The sequence below is a fragment of the Varanus komodoensis genome, unplaced genomic scaffold (assembly GCF_004798865.1).
Source record: "Varanus komodoensis strain SLA01 unplaced genomic scaffold, ASM479886v1 scaffold34_3, whole genome shotgun sequence".
Taxonomy (NCBI): Eukaryota; Metazoa; Chordata; class Lepidosauria; order Squamata; family Varanidae; genus Varanus; species Varanus komodoensis.
The window spans coordinates 1,505,967-1,527,400 of NW_025335855.1; the positions used below are offsets into that span (position 1 = coordinate 1,505,967).

General features: G+C 42.4%; 1 protein-coding gene across 1 annotated transcript in view; it reads right to left on the reverse strand.

The window, feature by feature from the left end:
- MTA1 (metastasis associated 1) overlaps positions 1-21,318 on the reverse strand; it is a gene marked incomplete at its 5' end in the record, with an annotated part of 61,884 nt that extends 40,566 nt beyond the window's left edge. Inside the window, 7 exons of the mRNA XM_044439393.1 lie at positions 227-342; positions 9,260-9,318; positions 11,643-11,717; positions 12,704-12,892; positions 13,302-13,401; positions 15,269-15,371; positions 21,201-21,318. Of these exons, the coding sequence (XP_044295328.1) occupies positions 227-342; positions 9,260-9,318; positions 11,643-11,717; positions 12,704-12,892; positions 13,302-13,401; positions 15,269-15,371; positions 21,201-21,318 (760 nt within the window). The remainder of the gene's footprint in view (positions 1-226; positions 343-9,259; positions 9,319-11,642; positions 11,718-12,703; positions 12,893-13,301; positions 13,402-15,268; positions 15,372-21,200) is intronic.
- Between the last annotated feature and the right edge of the window lie 116 nt (positions 21,319-21,434).

Consider the following 21,434-nt stretch of genomic DNA (forward strand, 5'->3'; position numbering starts at 1 on the left):
CAAGCAAACAGCAAGTCACAGCCAAACAAAGCAGAACATTCTACAAGAAGAGGACAGGATGTGCAAGGTGGAACAATGGGTTGGCTGCCGTAAAAAAATGTGCCTTCAAAGAAATAAAATGCATAAAATTGGTCTTGCATTTCCCCACTGGCACTTCTGCAAAGCCATTCCTCCTCCTCTTACTCCTTTGTTTTTGCACAAATAGCTACATTCAGAATTCACTTACTATAGCAGCTTTCACAAGCGCGTCCTGTTCCCACGTTCTGTGCATTAACTCCTGCACCATTTACCATTCCTGGCTTGACGTTGTTTAGATTGATCTGGTTAGGGTTAGGCTTGTTACTTAACACACAAGACAAAAAGGGAGAATTAATTAACTGCAACATGCAACAATCTGAGAAGACTTCAGACATGGTAAACAAAGCTTGCATGCCTCCTATTTCCAAATCACTCTAATACAAAATAAGCTAATTAACCAGGAAATAATGTACAGCACACACCTTGCCTCACATGTTAGATTACATGGTCAAAACCCTCTCAACAATGCTACCCTAAACAGGCCTAACTCTGAGGGAAGCGCCACTGCACAGGCAGTCGGAGCCTCTCCTCTCTAAACGTTTCAGTAACCAAAGAACTGTTCCGATGAAAGGATCATTTGGAAGTCACACACATACAGTCGGTTTCTGAAATGCGCGTGCACACACACTCATTTATTCTTGATAAAATACAGATACTGCACCAATACTACATGTCTCAGTATATTAAATACAGATAAAAAGGCACACAGGTCTTGCATTTGCAGTAGCAATAAAATGCTGGCAGTTTACTAAAACAAAGCATTGTCTTCCACCCTGACTTTTAATATAGCTAGTCAATGCTCAATGCACAATGAAGTCTATTTCTCAGTTTCTCCATACCAAGGGTATCTCCTGATTTTTCGTACCAAGCATAAAAGAAAGGTGGCACACAAATAATACACATCTTTGTCCTTGTAAAAGTTAACAGACAAAGCACATGATTCAGATCAACAGGAGTACTTATCTCATGAACTGGATTCATAATTGTACTCATTCAGCACTCTGTCCAAGAGTTACCATCAGCCCATAGTTCTTTACTTCTGAGTCCAGTTTTTTCAGCAGCAGCTTTTTAAAAAAGGGCTGGTATCACTTTTTCTCTCAAAACAGAATCTACAACCCGCTGAACCCAGCCAGCCAGCCAGCCAGCCAGCCACCCCCTGCTAAAAGTAATCAGCCATGACAGGCATGGGTCAACCGTACATGTGGCTGGCCAAGTTTTGCCCACCTCAGACCTCAACAACTGGAACTAATCTGATGCCACTGGACAAGATGTGTCCTGGGCACCTCTGCTACTGGAATTGCACTAACTGTGGAACCGAACTCCTGACTGAGGCACTTGGCTTCCCCGTCAAAGTCTAGAGCAACATTCTACTGAGGATGTAAACAACTCTCTTCGGGCCTGGCTGCAACAAGCCCACCCCCAACTAAAATTGCTCTGCTGGGAAACACGAAAGATGCAGCTGCGGTGGGAGAGAAATGCTTGTCAGCCTCACCGCCATTGAGTAGGTCCGATAATTGGTTCTGAGCTATGGTTAGTCACCTCTGACCCGTTTCCATCTAGCCTTATTCCCTCTTGCTCCACTGCCCTCAAAACAGCTGTATATCAAGGTACTGCCCAGGCTCTGAAAAGAGGGAGAGGGGGCTTCAGGGCATACATGTCAAATGCCCAGGACATGCCATGGGCCACAAATGACCAGGCCATCAACAGGACTCCATTAGCTCCTCTGGGTGGACCATGTTAATCAGGCTCCTCCCAACAAATGCACTTACAAAGGGTAAAAGCCACTGAAAATCTAAACCTTAACAAAAATTATAGGACCATGACAAGGGAATAAATGTTAAGTTCCCTGACTTCAGATCACCCTCCTCCTGCCTGAGGAAACTACTTCAGGAGTGTGGGCCCACATGCACTGGGCCAATGACACGGTGAGACAACCACATGGTTGTCTTGGTGGCCGTGATGCCCCAAGGCGTCCTAGATCCAATGGCCTCAGCAGGAACGTTAAGGTCCTTCAGAGCTATAATCAATTACTTCTTTATGTGGGAAGGACAAAATTTCATCTGCAAATATAGACAGTAAAGCCATTTTAGGGTACATTTTTAACTGATGGAATCAGTGGAATCACATTTCTCTTTAGAATTCATGGCATTCAATAGCATCACTACCTCTTTCATGACATTATCCTCGATTGTTGACAAAATGATCTCATTTTTTAACATTCCATACTGAATTTGATGTCTCAGTTTCTTTCACCTCTTCAAAATCTTTTTTCCCCACACCATTTTGTGATCATGTGTACTTCCCAGTTTCAGGAACTTGTTTTATATACTACAGACATAAGACCCTTGCTTTGCTTTTCAAGTTCTCTTAGGGATCTAGCAACCTGTGATTTAGCACTTTACAACCAATTGTATTGAAGGTTTTCCAACTGTTCTGCCAAGTTTGGGGACTCCTGCATATAGTTCTTTAAACTATTTGACTTCCATAAGTAAAACTATTGAAATTTGTGCTGAAAAACAACATACGTAACAGAAATGGAGTTAGACAGATCTTGTAGGGGACAGCTTTTTCAGCAACTTTTTCTAAATCCTTAGCATTCACCGGAGGGTCAGATTATGTGTTTCTTCTAGGATTTTTTAGGTGAATGAGGAACGGCAAACCTTGTCATTGGACTTTTTCCCTTTGTTATGTTCCATCTTTATTCATGAATTTTGACTTAAGCTATGAAGAAATCCCAAATAGGTGCCTCAGTTGTGCTACTTCTACAGTTTATAACTATCTATGCAGTACTTCCAAGTCCCCAACTTTAGGTAATCATTGTTTCAATGACTTAAACCTCAGATATGTCAGTGTTCCTCTTCTCCAGAAAATTTATGTTCTGTTCTATATTCACAAGGAATTATTGTGTCCTCCAGATGTTAATTGTGCAAATATGCCTGACTTTTTACTAGTATATTATTCTTCAAGAGCTTCTGACAAAAATCTTCTAGTTAAAAAAAAATCAAATGAAAAGTTCATTATTTATTTACAGTATTTTTATACTCATTCAAAATGTTATTGGAGTAGCTAACAAATAATCTATAAAAAAAGATAGTCCCAGAGCTCAAACTTAGTGTTATGTTTTTTTACTGTTAAAAACCTGACATGAAAAGGACTGTCATCATTTCTTTGCATTTATGGATAATGCATTATTGTCACTAAGGAGTCAAGAACCCACCTGGCTAGGGTTAATCCTGACTACGCAAGTTTCTTATTTCTGGATCCATCGAAGTCATTAAAAAATCTTGAACAGCACAAGAACTATGACAGAGTCCTTTCACCGGGTATATTCCATTCTTGTTTGACATTCCTGTGCTCAATTCCTCCCATGCAATCACTAGTGAGCCAGAGCAGTGACCCATCTTTTTGATGCTGGCTTGACAATTTGAAGCTATTTTGGAGTTGTTGCTATAGTTTTGTTACTTTTGGTGTTGGAGTTATGGCAGAGCGTTTGGAACTATCCTAGTTAAAGTGAGAGCAAGACAATGAGGTGCACATGTTGTTGTTATGTGCCATGTCTCTGACCTATGGCAATCCTAGGAATGAAAGTCTTCCAAAATGTCCCGTTTATGACAACTCCATTCAGCTCCTCCAAGTTCAAGGCTATGGCTTCCTTAATGGATTCGATCCGTATCATATTTAGTCTTCCCTTTCATCTTCTGCCGTTGACTTTCCCTAATATGATTGCTTTCTTGCCATCTTGTGATGTGTTGGAAGTATGAGAGCCTCAGTTTTGTCCTTTTTGCTTTTATGGAAAGCTGTGTCTTGATCTGAACTAGTACCCACTTGTTTGTCTTTCTGGAGGCGTAGCGTGTTCCCAAAGCTCTCCCTCAGCACCATGTTTAAAATACATCCTTTTTCTTCCCGGCAACTTTCTTCACTGTCCAGCTTTCATGCCCATGCATTGCAATTGGGAATACCTTGGTCTCCAGTGAAACATGCTTACACTCCATCCTTTCTAGTTCCTTCATTGCTGCCCTTTCCACTCTCAGTCATCTCTGAATTTTGTGGCTGCAGTTTCCCTTTGAATTGATGACTTAGCTGAAGTATATGAAATCTTGCTACTGAAGGTATGTTTTATTGAAGTCCAACGAGTTGTTGTTAGGAATCCAACAAAATTCTCTCCTCTTCCTCTTGCATGAGTGCCTGGGTACTCATTAACAAAACCATTTACTAGCTCATTAGGTGCCATCGAGCTAATCAAACCCAAGTGATCCACTTGAGAAGGTTCCCCTGTTCTCTGACAAGGAATGTTTGACTTCCCACAGAACTGTGACAGGACATCAAGTTTCTCTGATGGCGACCACAACTTGTGCTAGTGAATTTCCTGAGTGGAGGCCTCTCTATCCCCTTTACTCATGAACATGCCATGCTGTGATTTTCCAATCCCTATGTCTGGACAGACCTCAGCTGTTAGAAATCTGTGGCAGTGCACAGTGGGTGCCGTCGGGCTGAGTGAGAAATTAACTGAGTTTGTATTTTAATGGGAACCTACTAAGTATGTAGCACCTGAATGCAAACAGAACAGGAACACAGTTAAGATGCTGGAATCTGTAATTTTTTGGAAGTTTGCAATGCATATTGCAAATAAAAATTGATTCAGAAATGCATACACTTTCAAAGGTATATTCACAAAAGGTGTGCATTTGAAAGTGCATACAAATATTGGTATATTTGGGAAATTCATATAAAATGTTTTAATTAATTGAAAGACTGCTTGCAAACATACATTCATTCAGAAAGCTGCTTATGAAAATGCATGTTTCCTGAGCATCCCCATGAAAAGTTACACGAACTAAAAGAAAATGTTGCAATCTGACGTGGAGCTGGGATGCTAGCAGTGGAAAACGGGAATCTTGATGAGACCAAGGTGGACAGATGTGCTATCCCTGGTGTGCTGAGCATGTTTTCCTGGGCCTCAGCCAAGGCAGAATAGAGGGCGAGCCTGTGTGGTCCTCGCTGCACCACAGAACACCAAACCCCACATAATGCCAGCCCCCCATCCTTATGTACTCAGAAGCAGGAGTCCTGAATCCAGTGGGGTTCACTTCACACTGCATTAGTTCCTATTTTCTAGCCAATATGCTTTAGGAAAGGGACAGAGCCAAGACACGCCATGGGGAGGCTTGGAAATATCCTTTACCACCCCACTGCCATGCACATTTCACTCAGGCCCGAGACAGCTTGGGAGCTCCACAGCAGTGGAGATCTGAACCGAATCCTGCACTCTAGTCACTGTACCACAGTGGCTCTCCTTTCCAAAACTGTCACACTGATATGCTCCTAACACCAATCAGTCAGGGCTTCTTGGGGAAAAAATGTAAATGTAATTATTTACAGCCATATAGCATGTTCTTCTCATTAAAACCTTGATACTGCAAATTCTGCACCCTTGAAGTTCTCAAAAAGTAACTCTCCCCATTCATTCCATACATATTTCAGCATTTACCTAAAACATTATCATCCATGTGAGCCTCCCCCAACCTGGTGCCTTCCCAATGAGTAAGATCACATCTCTCATCACTCATGACCAAGCTACCTGGGGATGACAAGAGCCATATTTATTTTTATTCATTTCAAGTATTGTTATGTCTGCCTTCAGGAGTGGAACCCTCTATGGATAACAATCGTTTGAAAGAGGCTGATCTATATTATTATCTATATCTATCTATATTATACTGGCTACCTCTTTTGAAGCAGTAGTCTGAAGCTGCAGGCCTGAGTGTACCATCTTACTTTCCTTCAAGTTAATGAAAAGCTAGGTCTTATCTGTAATCAGCTACAAACTAAACACTGAACTGGAGGTAGCTACATTCAAAATGAGGGAATATAAACAACTAACTTTACAGTAACTATAGGAAACAGAAAAAGAAAGATGAAAGCTAGAATACACAATCACTAGAGAATAACTCTCCTTGAAACCAGTGGTACTTAATTCAGTGTAAAATTGATAGCTATTTTTTCGCAGGCAAACAATTATACTAAAACAAACAAACATACAAGTGTGTCTAAAACCCCAGAATATAGCTGCCAGGTTTGCGACACAGACACGCATCTGCTCAGACACAGACACGCACACACATCGACCCCACTTCCAGGCCTCCACCATTTCCTCTCCTCAACAGGGCCAGGAGATGGGGCACTGGCACACCGGGAGGCGGCCTGCCCCCGTGGGGCTGGGTAGCACTTGCAGCGGCGGAGGCTGGGGGTGTGGGGAGAGCAGTGGCAGCAGAGACGCAGCAGTGGAGAGAAGGAGATGCAAAGGTGGCCACGGTGTGGGGAAGGAGATCCGGAGGAGGAGGCAGCGGTGGCAGAAGCGACGCAAGGGAAAGGGCAGGAGTGGCAGGCAAGAGAAGTGGGAGAAAAAGGAAGGCAGGCAGGAAAGGCTGTAGGGAAGGAATTCTGGAGGAGGAAGGGGCAAAAAGGAGTCCCGCCGAGAAAGCTGCAGGGGAGAAAAAAGGGGAGCATTTCAACACCCTTGCCACAGCTCAAATTGCCCTAAGATCAATGTAACCTTGGGAATGAAAAAGGATGACAAACGCTCTGTGGACCTCCAAATCTGCCTGTCCCTGATGTACATCTTGCCCCCAGGCTCAGATCTTTGGGGCCGTGTATTCAGCCCCACGAAAAGAGGAGGCAGGTGGCCCAGTAGGGTGGATTCTGTTTGCGGTGCCTTCTCAGCACTTGGGACAAATACCACTGCTGTCCCACCTCAGGCAGCAAACACTCTGGGCTTATCCTGCAGATGACAGTTATGGTATGGGGCAGCAACATTTGGTTGATTTCATTCATTTCAGGTTTGTTTTTTTGTTTATTTATTTATTTAGAGGACTTCTATGCCGCCCCATTCGCCAAAGCCTTGGGGCGGCTCACAACCATAAATAAATAGAATCCAATAAAACAATATAAATTAACAATATAAATTTGTTGCAAGATTTTGTTCAGGGTGTCAGTCAAGCAACCATCTTCAGTAGTATATTTCTACCATCTATTTTTACCAGTTCCAGTGCATTTTGGCAACCCTGTAAAATTGTTAAAATACTCAATATTTTTCTTGTATGAATTGCTCGATATATACAAGGGAACATACTCTTCAAATTTAGGTAGCAGTTTTTAGGTTTATTGGCAAAAGATCTGCCATCCTTCCTCATTTTCTTTTGTTCTTTCAGACGTTATCTTAGAAGACTAGAGGGGGTTCTCTTTAATTTTTGTATGTGTGCACATTCTGAGAGATTCACCTCATCTAAAATTTGTTTAACTTGAGCATTAATTTATGTTCTGCTTCTAGTATAGTCTTGTCAATAAAATCCTTTCCTTTTCATTCTTCTCCTTTAAATAAATGGTAATTACACTATTTGACCAATGATAAAAGCCATCATATCTAAATCAGCAAGGACAAAAATCATAGAATTATAGAATAGCAGAGTTGGAAGGAGCCAAGAAGGCGATCTGGTCCAACATTGTTGCTGGACACCAATTGGAATCATCCCACTCAGAGGACTGTTCAGTTTCTTTCTGAATGTCTCTAGTGTGGGAGACCCCTTCATAGATCATTGCCTTGTCGTGGCGAAGGGGGCTTGCGTAGCTCAATGAAGCTCTGAGCTATGCCGTGCGGGGCCACCCAAGACGGACAGGAAATAGCAGAGAGCTCTAACAAAACATGATCCACTGGAGAAGGAAATGGCAACCCACTCCAGTATCCTTGCCATGGAAACCCCATGGACAGTACCAAAAGGCAAAAAGATATGACGCCAGAAGATGAGCCCCTCAGGTCAGAAGGTGCCCAATATGCTACTGGGGAAAAGCGGAGGGCTAGTACTAGTAGCGCCAGAAAGAATGAAGCGACTGGGTCAAAGCTGAAAGGACACTCAGTGTCGTGCCTAACAACTCAGGGGAGTCGTTAGCACGTGAAAGAGGGCCAGAAGCCTCCAGCGAGGATCAAGCTTTAGAGCAGGAAGAGTTATACTTGATGCCCATGGCACAAACACCCCCCACCACCTGACTCTGAAGTTTTGGTGCAAGTTCCTGAGAATCAGGTTGGACAGTTGGTTGCATGGAGAATGCCCAGCTGAGGAGACTTCCACGCTTAGACCAATTAGAAGGGAAACAAAGCGAAAGGAGGGAGAGAAGTTTATCTAGCCCCCGGAGAGAGGGACGGACGAGGAGGTTAAGATACACGTAGTAAATCTCAGAGAGGTCAGAAAGGAGGGGGCAACTGTGTCGCTTAGAACCATCAACGGCAGCTCCTGTACTATCCGTCGTACACATAAATCTTGTAGTCGTTTGGAATAAAAGGACTTTAAGCTTTTATTGCCTGCGTCTGTGTGAGTAATTGGGACGTGAGTTACGGCCTCACGGCACTCAGTCGCGGATGTATCTGGTGAGGTGAAATGTGACATCCCTCCTCCCTGGACAGATCTAGAGGTGGGGTGGAGGGAAGAGCTTACCTCTGTTCCCTGCTGCTGGGTTGGATTCACAGCCACGTCAGCACCCCAGCCAGTGAATCCTTCCCTTGCACAGGGGCCCACCTTGAGAGCCTCAGGGCCAGCATGGGCCTAGACTGCACACTCAGCTACCATGGTGGGTTTGGCTGATGGCTGTGATCAAGTGCGCTGTTCCATGGAGAGGAGGAGGAGTCTGACGCTTCAGGTACAACATGGCCTGCTCACTCCAGTCCCTTGTCCATCTGGTGCCTGACTGCAAGTGGTGGGTGTGAAAAAATAGTTCCCTTGCGGCAACTGGCTGCAACCGACCCACCTGTGGTGGGGCGGTGTGTCCAGCTCCTGGTCCCCCTGAAACTTTAAGCTGAAAATTCTCCCAGACCTCTGACTAGAATGCGGTAAGGAGGAAGTAACAGAGGCAAGGAAAAACAAACAAGGGTAGAGCACATGTCTATATAACTAAAGAAAGAGCTTAATAAGCAACAGAAAGTGAGCTTTTAAGAACACCAACTCAACCAGCCTTGTGGATGAGCCATTCTGGGAAGTCAGGACAGCTCTTCTCTGATGCGACAGTTTGGGCCTGCCTACATGATCCACAGGACTATTCCATTTCTGAGGTGAAGGAATCGCTATCACACATCTCTAGATTTTCATTTTCATCGTGTGTGTGTCTGTGTGTATAAGTAATGATAGGCACTTACTAATTAGGAATATAAACTTGCTTTAGCTTGCTTTCTGCTTCTGCAGCTTTCAACCGTTTCTTAATGCAAAGGCAAAAACAAACAAATTAGAACATAAAAACAATCCATATTTCCCCCATCTTAACATGTACTAAAAGCTATCTTAGTAAACAAGAAGTCAATTCACCTCTTGGAAACAGGGGTTGCTGTTCATCCCTTTTGTTAACATCATGGATTTATTTAGCAGTTTGTGAACACTATAAATCAGTAGGGCTGAAAGTATTAATCAATACATGAATGCAATTACACATGAAGCAAGGCAGAATAAAACAACAGAATTATATAATAGACAAAACCCTATGAAGTAACTGCACTGAACTATTTGTATGCCACTTCAATGAAACAATTATTTAGGAGAGTTCATAAACAGGATGCTCACATTTCTAAGGTAAACCAAATTACTACAATCCAATATGCTCAGAATATTCCAAATTGAAATATTTAAGCAGTTAAGTGATCTACAGATTTAAATGTCTGAAACAACCAACAAGCTTTTTCATAAGACTAAGAAGTTCAGGGAGATTTGTAGAGACTTCCTAAAAATTGTTCTTCAAACTCTTGTATATTTATCCAACAAAGCATTTTTCTGGACCCTGCTCTTCCACTGACAGCTCACAACTTGGCTGTCAGGTCACCTGCCTGCTCATCTGTGAAGGCAGAACAAGTCATCTGAGTTGTGCCATTCCCATTTCTGTGTACCTCTGGAGCAGGGGCAGCACAACCTTGTTAACTCTGTTGCATCAATGGACGCCTACCAGGAGGGCAAGCCATGCTCAAAATGCTCGTGCTCGTGAGTTTCAGGCACAGGGACCCAACATTTTGGTCAGTACCACTGCTAGATAACCTCGACCTCTAGCTTCTTGCCAGCCCAGCCTGTTGTGTGGCTCAAAACACGATCTTCCCAGAGAAACCATGAAGCTGCAGGGATCAAGATGTTTGGGACATCTGTCCAGCAAGCAACACAATGGGCAAGGTGCCCCTTCGGCACTTGGCTCTGCACCTGCCTCTGCTGCTCAACCCTTCTGAGCAGGTTACCAGGGCCCGCTGGGCAGTGGTTGGCAGCATCATATCCTCAGGCCCTGGACTGACCCGCCCCATCTGAGGTTGCCATTTGGATTCCTCTGGGCAGGAAGAACTGTAAGAGAGCTAGTTGTCCCAGTCAAGCTTTGCTTGAGCAGTAAGGTCTTCCCCAGCCCTGCTGTCCATGGCTCCCTTGGCCATCCTTTGGTCCTGCCTCGCTCTGTGCCTCTGGCTTATTCCTCAATTATGCTGCCTTGTTTGCCCTTCTGTCCTGACCACTGGCTTTGTTTCATGGCGCCTAATTCTCCTCAGACTGCTGCCCACAACCCACCCCAGAGACTCTGATCTGGATCCTTGGAAAAAACAGCTTCCTCCTCATGAGTGGGAAGGGAAACCTCAGGTCGCCAGACAGAATTCCCCTAGGCTGTGCTGCTAGTTGTCTCCTTGGTCCTTGAGGTGATCTTGGTCACTCGGCAACAAGGTTGGGCGCACTGGTTGCCCTGGACCTGTGGTCTGCCCAGAGTGAGGTGTTTTCCCGGATGAAGTCAGCAAGAGGAACGTCCTCTTCTTCCAGGTCCTGTCTAGTTCTGGCCTGGTCTGGCCTGAGGTGAGACATGGCAAGCAGTCACAGCACTGCCAGTACAGCCTGGTGGCCGTGTGGGTCTTGCTGGGCTCCTGGGTCCCTGGCACAGAACCAGAGGCCTTAGCACTAATGTGGAAACACAAGTGTCCTTCTATTTCTTGGAAGTTACACGGAAAACGTTTGCCACTCAAAAATGTGTATTCCAAACCGATCTGCCCAAGAATGCCAGGTTCCAGATCCCATGATACGCAAGTTCCTCCACAGAATGCAAATTTATAGTATATACTGTCAAGGCTTCCAGGTTACAACCACAGAGATGACCATCAGACAAAAAGGAATCACACAGCTATACTTCAGGACATAAGCCTTCCTCTGCATTGCAAATGCCCAATAATAAGGAAAAGCTATTTAAACCAGGAACAAAATCCACAGACAACATAGCTGTCCTTCATTTAGCAAAGGACTATTGGGTCTTTATGACAATTGCTTCTTCCATGTATGAGTTAGAGGGTTGTCTCTGCTACCCAAAATCAATCCACAATCTTTTCTGAAGGCACTGAGGCATCTGCCCATCATACATGACTGCTGACCCTTTCAAAGAGAAAATCAAAGCTTCAGATAATCCATACATGGGTCAGCAAATGAGTATAAAGGGTTAAAAAGCTCACTATCAGAAAAATTCCAATTTTGAGTTCAAAGCAATAGCTGCATTTTGGAGTCAGTGTATTACATGGCTCTTACCTGCTGAACGTAACGATCTGTTGTTTTCCACATGTAGTAATACTCAATTATGCTGGTTAAGGATTTCCATGGAAGCTAGGAACACACAAAAGAAAACCTCCTGAGACATCAAATCTACAAGATCCTACCAATAGAAGCCTTGAATAAAATAATTTCTGGACACAAAAAGCCAGGCTGAAAAATTCCCAAACATATAGACAAGAAGGTACCCTGAAGCCAGGTGTAGCTGCCTAAGAGGACAAACCATTTATTCGGCCTTGTACAGGGCTACGAACACCAAGACACGATATGCCAGATCAGAAAACATGCAAGCTTGCAAGTGGGAGCCTGAAATATTCTTTCCACCCTGGACGGTTTCATATAGAGAAGCAAATCTTTAGACTGTTCTATGGTCAACTAAATAAAAACTCTTCCTTTGTAAGGAAAAATAAAGCGTAAGCCCATTTTCATAAGCTGACCATACACTCTACCTCTTATAGGGTAGGGGTCTGACTGATGTTGAAAGAAGTACAGTAGCTTCAATCCTTCCCATCTTAATTGTAACTGGTTTTAATCCTTATCAGCACTAGATGAGATGTTAGCATATCTGAGAAGATGCACTGTAACTGATAAGTTGCTGTTTACCCAGAAGCAAAAAAAAAAAAAAAAAAAAAAGGAATTTACAGCTCTGCCAAAATTCTAATTTGTAACATTTGGGTAGTTTTCCCCTACTTTGAATGAAACTATGAGCAAGTGTACCAAACGAATTTCATTTTAAAATTATTGTTCACGTTTCAAAAAACCCTTTGTAATAGCTGATCAAACACCAAATTATCACAGAAGAAATCATATTTTCACAACCCCCTTTTAGTAGGCAAAGTAGTTTTGAAACTACCAGAGGATAGCGGAAAATATTATTACCTTTAAAAGCCCCACATAAACACATTATACCCTGAATTTTAAAAATCTGATTTAATGCCACATTTTAATGGTGCAAGCTGATCTCCTCACTGCAGACTTCCATGTTTTTTGCCCAAGGAGGATTACAGGGTGGGGTATCTGAATGCCTCCCGCCTACTTACAAAATCTTGCTGAATGTCTGTGAAATCTTTTCCATATTTTTCAAGAGCTTCTTCAAAGAGATTAGCCTCGGAAGCAGACCACTCCTCCATTTCATCCCTGCACAAAACGGGCCCACCCTGCGGCACGAGGGCAGAGATCGCCTTGGAAATGTCATAGACGTGTTTGTGCAAGGTATCCATGGCATGGAACTAAATGATGAAACAAACCAAACATGAAGTGCAAACTTTTCAATATACACAATACATCTGAAAATCACAAGGCTATGAAATAAAATAAGGTGACTTGACATATGTGTTCTAATAAAAAGAATATTACAATTCTTTAATAACAAACTGAAGTTTTATTACCAAAGAAAGAGCAACATTGCAATATTATTAACCACATTCTGTTTGCACAGGAAACCCTTTCCTCCTCCACAGATAATTAAGAATCTCCATTTCAGAGACCTTGTGGTAAATCAGATGCAATTATATAAATCATTTAAATAATCTTAAAAAAATGAGAAATAATCTGATGTATATGGTTTTTGTACCATTATAGCAGAAATATTATTTCACACTGAAAATCCAACAGTAGCGTATTTCCTTAAATGCTTACCAGTGTGATATCCCTAGAAGCTGCTGCAGCACTCATATGCAAACTTGGCTGCCGAACAGAACTGCTGCAGTCCAGAGCACGTGCAAATGTTCCAACAGAACTAAACAATAGGGAAAAAGTTAATTCCCCATGTAAGAGGAAACACGCAAAAGAGAAACTCTGAAATAATGTTTCTTATTCTTCTCTGTTGCATCCTTCTGTAAGGAACAGGTACATACTATTCTTTTCTACCACCCAAAATATATTTTGCTCCATACTCATGCTCAATTTTCCCTCTTGTAGTAGCATATAAACAGACTTGAGAATTTCATTTTGCAGGAAATGCAGTATCACAACAACTGTGTGCTTCCATTGGGCTTTACCTGGTTTATACAACTTGATGCTAATCCAGCAAAGAGTGACTGTGGGGGTGCACTGCAAGAAAAGGATGCCATCACAAAATCTTGTTTTGATCCAGGAGTACCTTTCTGGTTATATACTGCCATACTGCCTCTGATACAGGAGGCAGCATATGCACAATCAGGACTAGCAGCCACCGTTAGCCAGATCATATAGGATTTTGTCTCGTAATCTTTTAAAGCCAGCCAAACTGATTGCCATCTCTGCATCTTGTGTTAGCAAATTCTGTAATTTCCTACGTGCTAAGTTCCTGCTTAAGTTAACACAAACATAATATGTGCAAGTTTCTCAACTAATTTTAATCCCAGACAGATTAATTTCAACATACAGATGCAGCTTTGGAAGCACTGCATATACATCTGTTATCGACAGAATCTATATCAAGAAAACAGCAGCTTCTACCAGGGTGGGGGAAGCAGGCAACAGACCGCGCAGGGATGCCTCTTCTCAGGTATTGAAACTGGGACTAAAAGATTAGGGCTCTGCATTCAGACAAAAAGCTTCTACTGTTATTTACTATTTATTGATTGTATTGATATCCTGCCTTTACTCCTGCAAGAAACATTATCTTTGTCCTGAGGTAGTTTATTTCAAAACTATGATGGACAGAGTTTTATATGGTTGATGCTTATGCCAATATCTAGAAACGCTGTAGTTGCATGGTCTCTCAACATCATCTGAGATACTATAGGACTCTTCAGAGTCTGCATTCCCCCAAATCACAGCTGGTGTGGAAAGAACTGTGCCAGCTGCACCCCGACCTGCGGCTGCAACTGGGCCAGAGGGAGGGGTGAGCTGGGAGCAAGGAGGGAAGGAGGCTAGGTGTGGAGAGTGCCCCAGGGTCCTTCCCCTCCCCTCCTTAGCCTTAAATTTAGACGCTGAAATGGAAACAGAAATTGGCAGTCTAAATAAATAAATCAAGCACAGGACATGACAGACACTCAGTGATGCCAGGGGTCACTGCTGCCATGCCTCACAAGTGCACTGAATATTGTAGGCCTACAAAAGTTTCAACTCTGCACAGAAAATACAGGAAAAATGTCACTCCCTGAAAACAGGGCAGGGAAAGACTACTGCCAGAATTCCATTCACGAATGGTATGGAAACAGCAACAAGCTTAAGCAGCAAGACCTGATTCAAAGCATGAGATCATGCCTTTATATATTTCTTCATGTGGCAAACAAAAACACCATCAAATCCAATGAGTATAAACAAAGAAGAAGCACTCTTAACATTCTTTTCAGCTCAACAGGAGTTGTGAAATTCTTTCATGAAGACAAAATCAAAGGCTGAATTTTTCCAGTTAATACCGGTGAACACTAGAAAAAATGAGTACCAAATGTGAAATACCTGAAAAGTTTGCTTTACTCCCAAAATAAACCATTGCTATTTCCAAACTCCCATTGTTAGCTTCAAGGTAATGGTATTGTAAGATAAAATTACCACGCTTTTTACAGTAAACATATGAAGCAGAAAAAAAATATATAAAAACCAAATAACTGATCAGTGTCAACCGGTCATAAGAAAATCACCAGATGAAGAGGCAAATGAGAATATTTTCTCCTTACCGTGCTACTACAAGAAATTGGTCTATTTGCTTATCTCTTAGTGGATTAAATGCTTCCCAAATTTTTGTTTCAAGTTTTGATTGATCTCTGCCATCATCCTCACCTAAAAAAAAAAAAAAAGAATTGTACTAAAATACCTGTCACAAAACAAAACCTAAAAGACTGATTTAAGGCTTTCTTTTCACCTTGCTTGAAAAATACATTTAGCAGATACAGAACAAGTCTAACTCCTATTCTTCACAGAATTGGAAGGGGATGAAATGTTCAAATCCAGCATTACGGCAGTACAGGGTTATCCAACAGCAATCATCTATTACCCCAAAGAATTCACAGAATCACAAAACAATGCTATGGGAAAAGAACTTGCCTGCATAACTACACATCAAGCTAGCATGTCAAGTCACCTTTGCTAAGCAGAAAGGCATGGGTCTGAGCCAGATGGGTGACCAGTAAGGAAGGAGAGCCGGAGGTTGGACTCCATGGTCTTACAGGCCCCTTCCCACTCTACTTCTGTTCTGTTCTGTTCTACTGAACCCCCACCTATGGTAAGAGAGGTGTACTTAAGCAGATTGTGTCTATTCACCCTTAGTAAAAGTTAGTTGTAGAGAATTCACACTTGTTAATCTAATTATCACTACAATTATATGAGTGCTTGGAAATGCATTATGAAAACACAGTATTTATATTCTTATCTCTGCAAATAATTTCACAGCAAAAACACCCCATGTCAAAACTGCGTGACTCTGGACAGATTTATCCAAAAGGAAGAGGAGACAATTTCCTCGTGCAATTTAGTCTTTGGTGGTGACAGGAAAGCTACAGGTTCTGTTAAGTGGCATGTATATGTGTGCGTTCATTCATCTGTGCTTGTGCACACACACTCCCCTCAGACATCACATCTGGCCAATGGATCTGAAAAGGCTGTGCACTCCAGCTTAGAATAAAAAGCATTAATGCCTCAACATGGTAACAGAATTGTTACAGCACTGGGGCACTGAGTTTACCTGCATATATATCAAGCAAAAACTAAGACTTGTTCATTATTGTGCATAGATTTTGTTTTTAACTTGGCATAACAAAGAAAGGAGTTTGTTTACTTCCGTTTACAGTTATTCTTCCTGTTGAAATAATCCACTAATATTTTTCTCTAATTCTTTGGCTTTAGCTTGAGCACATAGTTACATTAAATAGCTTACTGAATAGGCAGTTTTCAAGAAAATACACTTTCAAATGAGCCAGGCACAGGAGAAATTGAAAATCTGCCCCACCCCCATGCTGTGCTGTGCTATTCCACTTGGGTTCTCATTCTCTTTTCTGAATTTTTTTCTGCTTTGCTTTCACCCATTAAGGTGAGCAAGCTGAAATTATTTAGATTGGGGGATAATTTTTCTTCTACATAGTGTCACTGAACTGAATTCTCCCTATGCTTCTCCTGACTTTCCTGATCATTCACTCTATTTCACTTTTTGCAGCCCACAAAATACTTGCCTTACACAACAGGCATTTTAAGAATGAAATGGCTGTAACCCTTATTTTTACTGGGGACTGGAGGAGGCAGTGAGAAAAAGCACACACACCCCCTGCAAGGCTTCACGAAGTATTGAGGGTGCTTTTTCCTGACTGACTCTCAGTGGTTTTGGCAAATGCATGCCACCTGGGCTTTGCTCTATCCTCAACAGATACTTTGGAAAAACTAACAGGATTATTCCCTAACATTCTCTTGGAACTTTATCAGTTCTTTGGTATTCTGGGAAGCGGAGGACAATAAAATGACTGTGCTGGTGATTCAACTGCAAACTGCAGAAGCATGACAAATACAGAGCTGAGAGTCCATTTGTGAAATTGTTCTATGGTAGTGACAGCAGCAAAGAAATCCTACTTCATCATTGCGTCAGCTCAGTGCTATCTAGAAGAGTTCTTTCAGGTAAGTAAAGGTCTCTTGAGTGTAGGCTCTACAAAACAACAACTTACGAAGGCCCACTGTAAGCAATCGGCTAGACATTTTGAGAGGTCTTCATATCCATTCCAGTCTGCATGTTCTTGTAATGACAGTCTGTGATGCAGCAGGCTAGTGCACCATCTACCTTTCGGCCTGTCAAACTGAGGACATGGACAAACTGCTTGGAGGACAAGCAGTCTATTGTCTATTTTGGATTGCGGAATCTGACAGAGTTGGGCTAAATAGCCAGACCTGTGAGATGATCCATGCCTTCTTCAGGGATGATGAGATTTCTGCAACTTCGAAAGACGTGGCAATCAGGTCCTTGTTGAGGAAGCCAAATTTAAATCCTATGGTTTGGCTAAAGTGTAAAATTGGCCATTCTTGGGCAAAACATTGGAGTTTTTGGTGGCCTCACCACTCCAAAGATTATACTTATTTATTTAGTTACAGTCCAATCAGGCTTCAGACTTGATTATCGATGGAGAAAGGAAGGGGAGAGTACAAGCCTTTGTTCTTCTGGAGCTCTCGATATCTGGGTAGGTCTCCTTATGCTCAGTATGCAAATGGTTCCGACCCTCCTGGAGAAGGGATCTTAGATGGTAGTGCTAGTGAATTTCTGCTATGCTCTGTGGGATGTTGCAAGGTTCCATTCTGTCCTCCATGCTCTTCACGTGAAACTGCTGGGGCAGCCATCAGAAGGTCAGGACTGTGTCATCAGTGCACACAGACAACACGCAGCTGTATCTCTCATTGCCATCAATTCATTCCAGGGAGAATGCGGACACTTGAATCAATGTTCAGAGGATTTTTTGAGGTGAATAGGCTGAGACTTAATCCATACAAACTGGAAGTACGATAGGTTGCTTTAGATTAGATTGTATTCTTCTAAAAGATCAAGTGCACAGTCTGTAAGTCCTCATGAAGAAGCTCAAGTAGCTGCAGTGATCTCAACTGGGTTTAACCAGCTTAGGCTGGTACACCAGTTATGGCCCCATCTGGAGAGAACGGGCCTTGCCTCTGTTATCCATGACATCCAGTCTGGACTACTGTGATGTCTTCTTTTGTTCTGTTAATTGTGAATTTCACCAAAAAAAATCTACATAACAGAGATGAAGGGGGAAAGATGGCAGCATGAACAGCAGTATTTGTAGGGAATAGTGTAATTACTTGAAGTTCTCTCATTATTGGTGAACTAATGAGGGTGTATTTTTATACTTTTCTTACCCCAACTGTTTGTCACCTTTTCCTGTGTGCTGTAGTTTGTCAATCTATGTGACCTCACTTTTTGAGGTTTTCTTGCCCATTTCTTCTTTACCTCTTTGCTTATCTCCTCTTTCTTTGGGGCATAATACAACTGGAACACTTGCAGACTGAACAGTGCAGAACTACAGTATACTTGTCTGCTGGTTTGGCCTTCCTGCCACCTCTTCCCCATACATGTAGCTGCTTCTTCTTTCCCATTTTGGGATAAAAACAAGAGGGGGGTTTCTACTGAGTTAAGGTTTGCACAACTGCCAGAACGACATCAGATTTAAAAGCACGTTGGAATGAATGGGGAGTGGATAGCAGTCTTCATAAATTACAAAAGATTGCAGAAAACATGCCAAAGAGTGGAATCTCAGATATCTCTGGAGGTATGTATGTATGTATGTATGTATTTATATTGCGATGTATATCCTGCCTTTTTCCTACAAAGGGCTCAAGGCAGCTTACATCATCTCTCCTCCTCCATCTTATCCCCACAACAACAACCCTGTGAGGGTAGGTTGGGCTGAGAGTCTGTGACTGGCCCAAAGTCACCCAACCGGCTCCATGGCTGAGCGGGGACTAGAACCCAGATCCTCTGAGTCCCAGTCCCATGCTCTTAACCATTATACCACAATGGCTCTCGTTAATGTGTTCTTAGAAATGACCCGTATCTCTGGACAAAGAGGCTGAGCGCTGGGTTCCCACAGCTGCTTCAGAAGATGGGGCCACTGATGAGAATGAAGCAATATCCAACAGGTAGTCTTCTAGGCCAGAAGGTGGAGCCTCTGGCAGTGGTCCAAAGAGTACAGGAAATAATGACTGGTGAAAGGGGAGCAGTGGCATTTTGCAGAGATGGTTCCTGAAGGGTCGCAGGTCAAGGAGCAAACAGTGGGGCTCTAGGCAGAGGTGGTGAAAGCATCCAGAATGTAGAATTTCTAAAGAAGTACTCTCACCCCACAAATAGGGTTCAGAATGGTGCTCCAATTTTTTACCAAGGATTGTAGAAGGCATCTCAATCCAAAGACCCCATGGGTCATAGCATCCTCAGTAAAATGGTGGGGTGGATCATTCTGATTGCCCATCCCAGCCCAAGAGAGGAAATCAAGAGCAGCCTACAGTGCTCAATTCTGATACAAGCCAACTCCATCGACACTGATGAGATGGCATCCAACCAGCACAATCCTGAGGCTGTAGGAGGAGGACAAACCTGTGGGATGAGATGATGTGTCTTGGATCTCACCTTCCGATACCAAAGTTGCTGAGACCAGTTCTTGTCTCAGTACCACAGGGTCAGATTTGAGCATGCTAAGTACTGATGGATCTTGCCAGGTTGGCTCAGAATGGTGACCCTTCGAATGCCACATATTTCCTTCACTGCGCAGCTTCTGCCAGTTTGACTACTGTGGCCCTCTTTGCCTATTTCTTGACACTGAACACCTTCAGTGAGCATCCAGGCATTAGCAGCATGGTCTGGACCATGGTTCGAGCCCCAGCCAAAGCAGGCACATTTGGAGGAGGGGCCGGGGCCTCCGAAGTAGGCAGGCAGTCTTTCTCCACAGACTTGGAGGAATCTATCACCTTGCTCCACAGCTCCACTCTTAGTCTGCAATTTTTCTGTTTGGTGAAGATCTGGCAGGGAGGGAAGGACTGTACCAAATGGCCTTCTCCAGGCAGAAGGGAAAAGGGAGAGACCCATGTAACGTCTGCTCCTATGGCAGATGTACTTTCTGAAGGGTTTCTTCAGTACCACATCAAACAAGAAGGCTATATATAAAAAGATCCAAAGCCTTGTGGAGTATTCCGCTCAAAAGGTTTCACTTTCATTTTTACTACATGCTCCTCCCTCCTCACACTTAGCTTCTTCTGCAGATCTATTCCTCTCCCAACAATCTTCTTCTATACATTGATTGATATATATTGCAACCTATCACTTAAGAGGTAAGGGATTGATTATCTTACATAGATTTGCAAAGGACCAATGGGTTTAAGGTGTTTTTCTCAACTCTGTTTATTTAGTAACACTTTTGCTGTGAAGAAGAGGCATGTGATCTCTGCAGTCAAATTCACAGCTTTGAGAACTGTAAACCAAAGCATCTGTGACAATATATTCTAGATAGAAAAAATGCCCAATAATCTTACAGAAACTTCTGGGAAAGCATGACATTGTGAATGGATTAATGGAATTCATTTACCCCAAAATTTAAACAATGCATGAATATAAAGCTTCATGCTACATAATTAAAAGCTAATTAAATTTAATTATTTCATGATGAATAACCTTTGGACAGTAATGTATGTGAAACAGAAAGCTATCTTTAGATAGATTTTTCCTCAAGAAGCATTTTATTTTTAAAAAATCTAGTTTAAAATTTCAAAATCCCATTTTCTATTTAAAAAAGAATCACTGATTTTTATGCACCCTGATTTCAAGGCATTTCAGACCCTAAATTAAGTAAAGTCTATGGAACTTATACTATCCAGCATACAAAATGAAATTTTAGGTTTATATTTTTAAAATGTGTTCCATTCAGAAAGTACTGAAGATTTTGTACAGAAACTGGAACCCAAAGTCTGGGGTTATACAGAGACGTTTTAGCACCTGGAGCAGGTCAGTGCCATGAAAACGCTTATAGGCCTTGCCGCACAGACTATTGGGTATCAGAGCCTTTAACACAATACTTCTTGAAACTTTTAATACATGAAACCTTTCTAGGCTTATACTGGGATGAGAAATGGAATTACCTTCTTCCAGAAAGTCTGATATATCAGCCTGATATCTGTTCCCAACTCTGATCTCTCCTTTATCAGCAAGAAGAGTCTTCTGTTGTGGATCATATACTAGTGAATAAAAAAAGAAGTCCTAGAAATAAAAAGGCAAAATAGTATTTTACTATGAAACTGAATACCTTTACGTGGAAGACACTGTGTCTTGGGATTAGGGGAGTACCAGGATTGTGCTCCTTCAGAAGGAAAGGG